Source organism: Taudactylus pleione, unplaced genomic scaffold (genome assembly GCF_031769625.1).
Source record: "Taudactylus pleione unplaced genomic scaffold, aTauple2 ptg000290l, whole genome shotgun sequence".
Classification (NCBI taxonomy): Eukaryota; Metazoa; Chordata; class Amphibia; order Anura; family Myobatrachidae; genus Taudactylus; species Taudactylus pleione.
This window is the reverse complement of record NW_028284692.1, coordinates 7,862,641-7,876,085: the sequence shown is the minus strand read 5'-3', so window position 1 is coordinate 7,876,085 and position 13,445 is coordinate 7,862,641. Positions and strand designations below refer to the sequence as shown.

The following is a 13,445-nucleotide window of genomic DNA, read 5'->3' as shown; positions in this document are numbered from 1 at the left end:
GGTCACCCTAGTAACACTGACATGTCAGGATAGCCGGAGATTTCTTACTGCAATAAATAAGAAGCAATGAAAGGCTTGATTGGTTGTAATTGCCTGTATGGAATATCATGCTGTATGTATGGATGTTTTTGGATGTATAGCAACCACGTAGTATTCTGCCAGTGACAGTGCCATCATGGGAGGTACTGAGAAAACAAGAGGCTCCTGCTATATTATTCTGTTCTACTGTCAGTAGCTCACTCCTCAATTCAGCCAGTATTCGGAGCAGTGGAGAAATGCAAGTGACAAAAGGCAGAAAAATGCTGCATGCATAATGGATGGGTCATATAAAAGCAACCAAGAGCTCAGTCATCTTTCTCAGTTGTTTAGTCAGTCAAGTGGTTTAACTAGAAATATTTAATTACCTCTATTTTTGTTCTATATGAATAGGAGACTATGGAATATTCTGTGTGCGTGGCTAGTGAATGAGCATTCAAGTTGCGTCAAATAGCTCAAATTATGTTATAAAAGACAGTACTTAAAATCCTATACTGTAGATCCTAAACGTCACAGGTTTATATACAATATCATAATATACATTAGCATTTTGTACACACAAGAAACCTGACGCCAATCAAATGCTCAGTGCAATCACCTGATTATCTGCTGTTTTCCAATTAGAGGAATTACTCAATCCACATGAGAAAGAAACTTTAAAAATACAAAATGAAAAGCACTGAAGCCGCGTATCCACTTGCAGATATAAATGAGCGATTGAAAGATAACGACATCGTTATCATTCAATCGCTCGTTAATCGTGCATAAATGGGGCAGTTTAATGTTGGAAACGACCAGCGATGCGCGCTCCCGCTGGTCGTTTCCGACATCAAACATCGCCTGAACATGACGGTCAATCTGCCGATAACAACAGATTCGTCCATGTTCAGGGATGAGGGAGGGTGCCTGCACTGGACGACATATCGGTATTGCAGGGGAAGAGGAACGACTGTACGATTACAATGTTGTAATCATACAGCAAGTGGATAAGCGGCATGACAGTCAGAAATTTTTTGATTTAAAATATCCTCATAATATAAAAACATTAAAAATACAATGTTAAAACACCGGCCGGTATCAAAGCATCAATTTCCCCTTCATAGCATGAATAAATGAAAATTAATATCCAGCAGCTTTTTTTTGGGTATAATGGCAGCAATATATATCCACTGGTTTTAATATTGCAACCAGAATAAGTATCGCAATTGCATCTGTGTTTTAGCAGCAACATATATCAACTGATATTAATATTATAGCAGAACAAAGACTTTCATTCATGTCTGTATTATAGCAGCAATATATGTCAAACTGTATTAATATTGTAGCAGCAGAAAGTCTCGTATTAACATTTTCATTCATACCCCTTTTACACCAGAGCTAAAACCCAGGTTATTGCAGGGTTAACCCGGGTAGCTCCTTAGTGTAAAAGGGGAAAGGGTTGGATTGCCGGGTCGAGTGACCCGGCAATCCAACCCAGGTAACTTGCAAGGTTTAACACGGGAATAACCCATGAAACCCTGCAGTGTAAAGGCGCGATCCGGGTCACGGTGACCTGGATCGTGCCGCATGCCTGCTGATTGGCCAGCTTCAGTGGCACTTGGAGATGACGTCATCTCCAAGTGTCCACTTCAACGCCGGAAAAGCCGGGTCTCTGCAGATCCAGCTCCGGTGTGAATGGCGCCAACTCAATATCCTGGGTCGGTACCGAAGAAATTCCGGGTCTGATCCAACCTCCGGGGGTCAAACCCGGAATTTCGGATAAAAGCAGTATCAGTGAGTTGGTAGAATGATGGTTTGAAGAGACATAAATCATTCAATTATCTTAGTTTGGAAAGTCCATCATGGGCATGAATAAACACAATGGCATTTGGTACAAATAATATGTATATAAGTTTACCATGTCCTCTTGGCTGGAGTCAGTAAATTGTTACAGCAGTCTCACCTCCCAGCTACTAGTGCAGTCCTAGGGCCAAATGTAATAGGGCGAGAGTTTAGAAAACGTGAGTTTAGCAGTAAACCCTCACACTATTACATTGGTCGAGTTGTATCTCAAAATGGGAAAACATCTGGATGAGAGTTTAAAATCATGAGAGTTTTTTGAGTCTGAAAAACATGCGAGTTTGCCTGTTCTCAGACTATTACATTGGCCAAGTTTAAAAAGTGTGAGAAAACTCACATTTTCTAAACTCTCACCCTATTACATTTGGCCCCTGGTATTAAGCCATATCTGGAGGGATAGAATTCAGATTAAATGCAAAAAAAACTCCTAAAGGACATCTCCAATATCCAGCTGATGTTTAAGGGGCCTATTCATCATAACTAAACTCTCTCTGGAGGTAATTAGGTTTAGAACTCGCATGGAGTTCTGCCTAATTACCGGAGGAATTCATCATTCCTCCTCTCCATAACTATCTATTCCGATAAAGCTGTCATTTTTGCGATGACAGCTTTTCAGGAAATACATAGTTATCCCTCTCTACACTAATTTACCGCAGCTGGAAGCAGTGCTGCGCATGCGCTGTTACATCTGTAAAACCAGCGCATGTGCAGCACTGCCTACAGATGCTGTAAGTTTGAGTACCCCCCCTCCGCTGACCTGCCCCCCCGCTCACCTCCCCCGCGTCCAGCACTTACCTGCCTGCACAGCAGCCTCCGGCTCTGTCTGCTATGCTGTCATGTGGTCTCCCAACAGCACACACTACTGTTTAGAAAAAAAAACAAAACATTTTTTCTAAACAGTACTGTGTGCTACTGGGAGAACATAGGACAGCATAGCAGACGGAGCCAGAGGAGAGACCAGAGCGCTGGAGGGAGACGCCGGGGGACCTGCCCACGCTGACACAGGTAAGTGTTACCTGCTATTCGCCACCTCACAGTGGCGAAGAGTAACTACATCAAATTCCGAAAATACATCATTTTTGGAATTTGATGAATACCATAATTTCCATATCCCTATACTGATGTATGGGGAGTGTGGAAATTAACGCAGGGGGACTTAGCAAGGAGATATCAGTGATAAGTCTCTTCATGAATACTAAAATAACGTTATTTTAGGAAAATGTCCTTAAAAAAGTTATTTTAGTGTTGATGAATAGGCCCCTAAAAGTGGTAAAAATGTGTTTCCCCGCCTCCACAACCTCTCAGCGGCTTCCTCAGTATGCAGTCTGTCAGTGCTTTTCATCTTGTACATTGATTGTCACTATTAATTTCCTTAGTTTGAGCTACAGTCTTCGGTTGTCATCTGATTTTGGCGCCATAAGTCTCGTTGTAGTGTTAGTCTGTACTAGGCTTATTGACCTATTTTTGTACCTTCTGCACACGAGAGTCTGGATTGTGTGGATAATTTGTCCTGATTTAACATCAGGCATGCTGGGGGGTTAAGAAATAACATAAGTTAAAATTCTGAGAACATTGTAACATATTTCCTTACATTCATACATATTATATAACTAGTTCTTTTTTTAATACAATAAATTAAATGTTAGATATTTCATTTAAAATCTCCCCATAAAATGAAGTTAGACCCCTCACTTGTTTATGACCTCCCTCCCCTTCATAATGATAGTTTGTACTTATTGCCTTGTTGGCGTATCTGGCATTGAAAGAGCAGCATACAGACCACTATATGGAGCATCTTAGTACCTAGCACTATAATGTAACACTGTATAGCGAAGCTTTAAACAAAATACAATTGTTCTTTTACTGTGACTATAACCTTAATTGTAAAGAAATTATCTTCAGAAGTGGACTGAAATGTGACTATAGAATGGCTGTACATTTTAGAAGTCAGTCAATCAAGAAGGAATGATGGAGATATTGGTAAAACAGTCGAGTGGTCACAATTTCTCCAAGTCAGGAGGGGGTGTACTTCCTGGCATGATCTGTACTAGAGCTAGTGCTGACGGTCAGCAGGAGCCTGTATTCCTCCTAGCCACAGTGTGGTCTGTAGACTTCCTGAGAAGTATATTAAGCTTCAGGCTACAGAACAAGGAACAGGGGATCTTGGAATGCACTCAGCAAACAGCTGAGGTGGAGCTGAACTGCATTGAAAAGCAAGCAAATAGCTGATTGAATGTACATTCAGCAAGAAAAAGGAAAACTTTTGCTGGGCATGCATTCTATACATGGTAAGGACAAATGGACCATGCAGTTAGTAACCGCTTCCATGTAATCTACCAACAAAATGGATTGAAAAAATACTCAAGTCACACAAAACAAGCTATTCGTGTGAGCACATTCTCCTGTTAAAATATTTATTTGCCTTCCAGCATGATGTGAGCATACAGGGCCTGTTTATTCAGTAAGACACAGTCAAGGTCAAGCAAGGAGAATCCATGAGTTTTGGCAGATAGGCAGCTGCATAGAAACAGAAACTGGAGCAATCACAAATACATCCAGGCCCTTTGGCTCGGTGGTACTAAACCAGGGTCCTAAAAAGCATCAGTTCCTTTACAGTTGTAAGCTAGCACGGTATAACTAGAGGACCAAGAGTCTCAGATGTTTCACAACTTGGAAGCTGATAGTATATTTAAGAGGTAGTTACTTGGGTATGTAGTTAAATGAGTGTTTTTGAATTTGAATAGGTTTAAATGTGAGAAATGCACAGAAGCTACTGTTATATATGATAAATGTCTGTACAGCATGCATTCTCTGACTAAAGTGCCGGCCATGAGGAAAAACGGAAAACAGCATCGCGGCTGGCACTTTTGAGAAGAATTGGTATGAGAAGAAATCCTTTAGGTCGGACCAAACAGCGTGCTGAATTGAATAGCTCCCGATAATCTGCGCTGAACTGAATAGAGCCCAAGGAGAGAAGACAATAGACAAGGAGCCTAGGTGTTGTGACTAGGAGAATTTATCTATGCCTCTGCAGACAAATGGTTTTAAAAATAGTATTTCCATAGTTCAGAAAAAAACTATTCATCAATAATGGCAAGGAAAGATTCAAACTCACTGCAATTTGCGCAGAAGACCCAAATATATAGGAGCAATTCCTCACTGCTCAAGTGCCGGGACAGCTGCACCAAACCACGCTGTACCATGAACACTAACACATAACATAGGCGCTAAGAGTTTATACTGCCAGGTTCTGTCCCAACAGAGAGTTACTGCACATGCGTGAACTTAGGTCAAGCATGCGCACTGCGGGGGCCAGAAGAGACAGAATCTGAATGGATCTCTCTTGGCATTCTGGACCCTCTTCCAACTGGAAGGAGTGGTGCTCAGCGGGGTGTCACCCCCAGAAGATGGAATTGGTCCCCACAGTCAAGCTACGGAAAACTTTACATTTTTTTTTTCATTTATTACATCTCTATGCTAGTGTATGGGGATGGTGCAGCGCATCGGGCTTATGCTGAACACAAGGAAAATCCATAACATGAATATGCAAATACTGTAACATGCGGAAACAACTGTTTCCACATGTATAATGAACCTGATCACATCAATGAACATAGGGTTTTCAAATATACCCATAGCTATTTAATAGCATCCATTATTTTGGGGGTGATTCAGCTTAGGATGGAATTGCTAAGCTGCATTCAAGCTGCTTTGCAATTCTGTCCCTGCTAATATGCAAATGCAGCAGGTGGTGTCAGTCACCCCCTTCTCCATTTGCAATCCCAGCAAGGATCACCATCGCAACCACCGCCGGCCAGCTGAGTAAGCCTCGGCTTACGAGGCAGGAAACTGCGTCCGTAGACGCAGCCCCTGGCCTTGCCACTCAAAAAAAACAGGGCCGACACGCCACGGTTTCCAGGAAAGTCAACAGTCCTCACCCCATAAATCTGGCAGGGGCTGCGTGCGATCATACAGGACCTGTTATGCACATTCGCTGAACGTGTCCTGTGCACGCACAGATTCCAGATAATCTGCGCTCAGCATTGCATGCTGAAACAGCCCCTTAGTGATTTGTTATGTTTCCAGCCTGCTGACATGCATGTCTACACGTGAGGGGAAAAAAAATCATTTTATCTTATTATATGATAGCTTAACCATAGGAATGTTGATGTATACAGAGCTGAGCAATATTTTGCCACTGCACGCGTGTGATAATCCCTAAAAACTCTTATAGCACATGCATCCCACGGTGTGTACACACAGAGGGGCTGATGCAATTGAGATACACGGTGTCAGAAATGTCTTGTAAATGTGCTGGCAGATCCTGGCTGGTGACTGAGAGGTGACTATTTGTAAGTATGAAGATGGTCCGTCTTATGGGCGAGCATTACCATAAATTTGCTGACGCGGGTATGGCAAAAGAGTGCATCTCAGACTCAGCCCGAATTATTAGCGTGCCACTTTGCACCAGCTTTGGGCAGAGCTCACATCTCAGAGTTTTGTCTGCACATATTTCTTTTATCGAAGTGTTAGGAGGAAATGCGGCAAATCAAGACAAGGTGACGAGAGGAACCAAAAAAGAAAGAAAAGGTGATTTTTGGTCACACGAATGAGCATCTGAAGATGGAAATTTTTTGAATCCTGAAGTAAAAATCTATTTTCATACTAAGAGTATACTGTATAGAAAGCAGAAAAATAAATATATTAGAGAACTGAAAATTTTGCCATGGAAACAAATATGTAGATGATGCGGAAAATCCATCTAAGAGATTGGACTTTTTTCATGTGAAATTACAACTACAAAAACACTAATGCATTGGTAACCTGTCCAAGTACAAATCATTTCTATACAGATGTCACCCTCATGCTTTTCAGATCCACAAAAATAGTCTGCAAACAGCTTAATAAAACCTGTCATGTATCAATGTATCAGACCACAAACAGTACTCACTTGATATCAATGGCTGTGCAGAATTACAAGGATATTAGGCCCATGCTTTCCAGACTCTTAATATGCCATCATAAAAAATACTTACCTTGTAAACAAAATGTTGTGTATCGCTCTGATTGTTGATTACAGTAAGGGTAGTCCCAAGTACTATTATTTTTATGGATGGTGCAATTCTGCTAACAATGGGACTGATTCAGAGATGTACGCTAATGACGACGCTGCAGCTGTGCGAATATATGAAAATGTTACAGCCGCTGAGATTTGTATTGAGACGCCCACTGGCAGCTTCACACCAATACGCAGCACCGGTTGCAGATCAGTTGACTATGGTTACTCAGAATGACCACTGTAACTGAGATGCTGGAGCCATGTTTGCTGAGTATGGGATCACAGTTACAGTCTGCGACACACCTCCAAAATGGCCACAACACGTCTGCTTTTTCGTCGCCAATTCCCCCAAACTCTTCCTGACTGTCAATCACACTGTGGACAAATCTTCGCTGCCACTGCTGTCGGTAATGAAACTTGACGCATGCAGAGTGCCATTCAGACGCATGTACAAACCGTGATAATCGCTCAAATGCAGAAACATTGGCATTGCGCCCATCTCTGAATCAGGCCCAATGTACCTACGTTACATAACTTCAACTCAAACCTAACTTTTACCTATAAATAACCAATAAATAATAATTCCACTGATGAATCCAGGGTTTTGGTTGTGTTAGAACATGCTGCTAGAATTAGTTTTTCAAGACTTCTACCAGTTAAAATATATGGCTCTAGATGCTGCCACTCTGTCATCTCTAAAGGAGTATTTATGCACTTAACCATCTCACAAGATTGCGGCCACACTGCTGCCGCAAAATATTCATCATGACATCCAGAGGTTTGAAATCAATCCCCAGTACAAAAGGGACACATACAGGGGCTGGCTGTTAAATTTTAGCCTGGGGGGCAAGCACGTAGCACTGGCCCATCTTTAAAAGGTAATTTTAAGTATAGTACATAGGAGCCAATTTGGGGACAAATGTAATAGCTTGTGATTTGCAGTTAGTGCCAATAAACTGGCAAATTTAGCAGCAGGATATAAAGCTGCAATTATTTTACAGTGAAAACCAACCTTGATAGGCTGATAGCTGGCAATACGTGTACCACCACTTGTAAAATCGGAAAAGCTATCACTGGAGATACCCCTCCATCCTCTTTTATTCTAAAAAACAATAAAGGGGGAAAAATAAGACAGACAAGGAGGACCTAGAAAGGACAGACAAACAGTTAAGAGATACGCAAACACAAATGGGGGGTGGAAAAGACACAGATGGGAAAACAAAGATTGACATATAAAATTAGATACAGACACTGTCATGGAGAGAGATAAAGTGGATTGAGATTTAGGGGTCTATTTACTAACCCGTGGAGAGAGACAAAATGTACGGAGTACCAAACAATTCTCTCTTTCCACTTTCTCTCTCTCCAAGGCATAGTACATAGGACCTGATTCAGACCCGTTCGCTAAGGCGCGATCGCTTGCTGCCGGGCGATTGTTGCTCAGTGCGCATGCATAAGTCAGTCATTGCGATGGGGAATCGTGTGCTCGTAGCACAAAGCCAGAGCACTACTTTGAGTGACAGATAGTGATGTTTGTGGGTGGTTACAGGGGAAGGTGCTTGTAAACGGGGGAGTGGCTTTGCGGACGCAGGCGTGTCAGGCAAACAAAACTCAGTTTAAAGGGCGGGCATAATTAGCAAAGTGGCGTCATGGTACACGTCCGGCCCCTTTTTGCCAGAGAGCGGCCGCATATTGCGAGCAGGTCTGAATAAGATCCATAGACCCCAAAGTACCAACCAATAAGCTCCTGTCATTTTTCAAACACAGCCTATAAAGTGACAGTTAGGAGCTGTTTCATTGGTACCTTATCTCTATCCATTTTATCTCTCTCCAAGGCTTAGTACATAGACCTCACAGAGAGGCTTGTTCAGATAATTGAAGGGCAGGTGCAGAAGGGAATAAGCAGAAGAGCAAATAGGCTGGCACAACCAGCAGAAAAGCAGATAGGCTGGCACAGACAGGAAGATGTAGACATACTTATGTTTACATTCAGTCCTTGTTCCATGTGCAGGGGGAGAAGAAGGAGAGTCTTTAGGCTGGTGGAGGAGGAGAGAAGGTGGGGTCCAACATGACGTCACCACGTCTGCTTCAGTGGACAGCATGGCAAGTAAAGTAGCCATGTTACTCCCAATTGATGTTTCCTTTTTCTTTTCTTTATTTAAAATAGGGGCAATGGAACTTATATATTTTAAAATTGAGATCACAATTATTAAACAAAATTTTACACAGTAACACTATCTGAATACCAGTGTGCTAGATATCACATGGAATTATAGGAACTGAAATTAGTCAAGACAAACAGTGTGTTAGCATTATAATAGGTGAAAAAAAAAAAACATTGAACAAAAAATTTTAGTCTACACTGAACATGTCATAGATGAATGCCAGTAGAGTGAAGTATTTAATGTTGGAAATGCTAATTATTGTCATGCTAATAACATAAGTACAAATCCCCTGCCTATGAAATAGTAATATGTCATGCACTGCCTTTTATCGGTGTTGTGGGATGTCTCAGTGCCAAGGCAAAGTCACAGTTTATTTCAAAATAGGAGTACAAGCTTTCAGCAGGGTATGCTTGCCAACATTCTGGCTGCCCCTTCCGGGAGGGAGCAGCCAGATCGGCATAGCAGGGGGGCGTGGCTGGCATAGGGGGCACAACCGGTCATCTTACCTGGCATTTGTGGGTGGAGCAGGGGGCGTGGCCACACGAGCATGATATTTTGGCCCTGCCCCGCTACACAATGCCGAGATTACGGCATTGTAAAGCAGGGGTGGGGCTAAAATGACGCGATTCATCATGAATCGCGTCATCGGCCTCCCCCACTGTGGGAGTTTCTCTTGTAACCGTGGAGGGGACGGGAGGCTTGCCTGCCATTCCAGGGGGCCGGGAGCGACAACCAATTTTCGGGAGGATTCCGGCTGAATCGGGAGGGTAGGCAAGTATGCAGCAGGACCATCCTCTTATGCCAATATCTACAGCCAGAACAGAATTACTTACTTTAGAAACAACAAAAGTGATCCAGTTACAGGTGTGATCGAATATTGACCCGGCTAGACAGTCAGCGCGGTTTTGGCGGTACATAGTTTACTTTCTTTTAAACTTTCAAAAAATATATATATTTATAGCTCCCCCTGCTGACCAACTGGTCCTGACTCCAAGACATCACTCTGTAAGAGGCTTAGACAGCCAGACACAGCTGCAGTCTTTGGCCCAAATAAGTCACAACCAACCTACAGGGCCGAGAGCTCCGCTGCATTTGGCAAATGCTATAAATGAATGACGTGGTTGCATCTCGTACAACTCAGCCGGCTGAATACCGGCCCCAGTAATTTAAATGGGGTCTGGCCCAAGCTTCAGAAACCCCTCCGTCTCCTGTGCCAGTCCACCCCAGGATAAATCAGATTCTGCACACCATCTACTCACCCGACAGTGATTGTTTCACTGCAACGTTTCCCCCGCGCTGGACACTGCAGCCCTCGGGTGGGGCCGGCTTCGGGCCGACTGTTTCAGCATAAAAGCAGGGCGCATTTTAAAATCATGCAGGGCGCAGTACCCCACTAAAAACAGCCTAGCAGGAACACTAGGTTCCTTAGGATCAAGGGGGAAACCACCCCCCCCACACACCTCAGACCAAGGTCCAATCATGATGAGGTAAGCACCATTTTTCTGAAAAGACCGCACAATCTTCTGCATATGAGGTGCTACTAACCCCCTCATTTGTTAAAACTAGCAGAAAAAAGTAATACAATATCTAATAATAATATGTTTAAAGGAATTGACATCAACTTTAAAAGTAAAATATGTAAAAATGAATTATTAAAAGAAAAAAAAAAAAGTCCAACGACTTCTCAAAATCACATATCCACAGAAAATGTTAGTTCTAGTACATATAACAAGGCAAAGGAAAATTATAGGGAACATTCAACTTGTTTAAACACAACATTTTACATATTCCTAATGTTGGTTTCTACATTTTTGACAGATCTGGTTATTTTCTATCGCACCCCACACATTTACCAGCATAAAAGTGGCACTGATGTCAGTACTGTTTATGGATGAGTTACTATAATATATCTACAGTACAAGCCAGATCTATTCCATTCTATTTTATTGTAGCTACTCCCACAAAGCACGTACCCATATGTAAAAATACAAATATGCTGAAGAGGCATATTGACATCACACAATAAATTCTGCTCATATGCCTAACTGCCCATTTAAGGAAGCGGGAGAGCTACTTATAAAATACGGAATGTTTTCCTTTAAGTCAGCATCTCTCCTCCCCGTTTTCTCTTCATCTGGATATAATTAATGGGCAAAGGTGGTATGCAACTAGTGTGCTGTCTGCAGAGGCAAACAAACAAACCAATTCAAAGCGAGGAGAGAATCCAATGTATCTGCAAGTATGCATAAATGAATCAGCCGATATCAGCACACAATAACACAGGGATAAATCCCCACCCCAATGACTTATCCTAATGCTATTTTAATGATTTCATTTCCAAACATCCATCCTTAAATGAGCTTTTGTGTGGAAGTTCGCTCTTCTTTAAAAACAATATATTTTAAATGTCATTTATGCTACATAGAGTTCCATGTTGCTTCTGTTTACTTACAAAAGCAAATAAGGGCAGTGAGCAGAAACAAAAAAGGTAACTAATATCTGCAATAACATTTCACAGCAAGTTGAGCTACAGTATGTTTAAATGTACAGAAACATTTTCTGCTTAAGTACCAGTATGATTTTAATAGTTTGGCAAATATTCCAATTATTTTCCTAGGTCACCGAATATATAATCCAATCTAATAAATCACAGTGTGTAGAGAAGTCTACAAGCATCTCATTATAATAAATAAATAAAATATGAAACAGGGACAGTGCAAGGATAGGACAACTCTTCTAAACCAGAGGATAGAGATTGTACAGTGATTTTATTATTTTTAAATATTAATGTAAGAGCAAACTATTCAGTACCAAACATATCTGAGATGATTAATCTGAGAAACAACAACCACTGTTAATCATTTAGATAACCTGGAAGAAACAAATATATGAAATACAGACAGACTAAATATTTATATATAAATAAATAAAACACATTGAGAAGACAGGTATGGCAATCCAAGTTGTTATGTGAACATTAATCTTCTATTTCTAACTGAATGCAAATTAACACGTTCCATTGAACTTTCATCAATAACTGGTTGCTGGAGGCTTCGTGGCACAGGCAGATGCAACTCCAGTAGCTCTACTGGAAAGTCAACTCTCATAAGACCTGATGACAGCAGTAAACTGGCAGTGTATGGCTTCCTGGGGCAGCCAATTGCAACAACCACCCATCAGCGCCCACATCAATGTTCAAATGATCAACTCTCATCAGCACCCAACAGCAGCTTCTGCCCAGCACCCAGGATGGTGCCCTAGCAACATGACAAACATCATCACACAACGTTCATTTCCAACAACACCCTATTTCCCAAAACCACAGCAGCCTGGTCGAGGGAACTTCCATCACCCCAAAGTCACTCAGCCCCCGTGCCCACACTGACGGCCTCACCTATGTCTGCGTTACAGAAGGCCTGCTGTGGGTGAACGGGTGAGCAGCTGCAGGCATCAGTGAATCGCTCTGAGGGCCACAGGAGAAGCAGTAGAGCCACGGGGGCCAGGAGGCCAGAAACCGGGGCTGCCCGCATTCTCAAAGCCACATGTAGAACCCTGTGAGAGGAGAGCAATGAATGCTGTAAGTCCAGAGATCGCTGGCTATCCCGAGCTGTGCCTTCTGTCTACGCCTAGTCTGAATTCAGAGGGGCTCTGGGGCCGAGACTCCTCCTCCTAGGCAGCCGGCCAGCACACAGTGTGTGTGTGAGCCTGGGATCATCATCATACAATGTGAGCGTGAGGCTGGGACCATACAGAGGAGCATATTTATAATAATTCATGTTTTCAGTGTGATTTGAAAGTGATAATAATGCTACAAATCACAATGCAATCTATGCAAATACCGCTTAAATGTATCTGCTGGGACAACCTTTACAGAAATGTCCTGTCCCAGCAATTTATTTTCTTTTCTGTTCTGCCTCTCAGGTCATTTCGCAACTGCCCATCCAGCTTCTTCACTTTGCAGAAGGGACCAGCCAGCTCTGATGTCTGCTTATCCCTCCCCCCATGCAGATTAACCCCTACACGTCCAGGGTGCTCTGCATTGCTGGAAGAATGGGTGTAAGTAGCAGCCCTGAGCACTGCTATTCTCTGCCCGATGTGCTAGCAGCTAGTTACTAGGATATGCTGTGGAGAGCTGACAAGTATTCAATTTGTTTTTAACACCAACTCATTGGTTAAAAAAAAATGATGTTTTTCCAAAAGACAGTACTTGGTTTACTGCAGGCAGCAGGATCCAGTGAACGGCTATGCTCCCTGGCTACGATGCACTGCAGACCAGTGTTTCCACTCTGAAATCTCAATTTTTTTTCTGGTCAAAATCCCTTATTTTTTCCTATCCATTCCTTTTT

General features: G+C 42.4%; 1 protein-coding gene across 1 annotated transcript in view; it reads right to left on the bottom strand.

Moving 5' to 3' along the window:
* TIMP2 (TIMP metallopeptidase inhibitor 2) overlaps positions 1 to 12,754 on the bottom strand; it is a 61,091-nt gene extending 48,337 nt beyond the window's left edge. The window contains exon 1 of the mRNA XM_088482716.1: positions 12,494 to 12,754. Coding sequence (XP_088338842.1) covers positions 12,494 to 12,629 — 136 coding nt within the window. The 5' untranslated portion in view covers positions 12,630 to 12,754. The remainder of the gene's footprint in view (positions 1 to 12,493) is intronic.
* Positions 12,755 to 13,445: the final 691 nt, after the last annotated feature.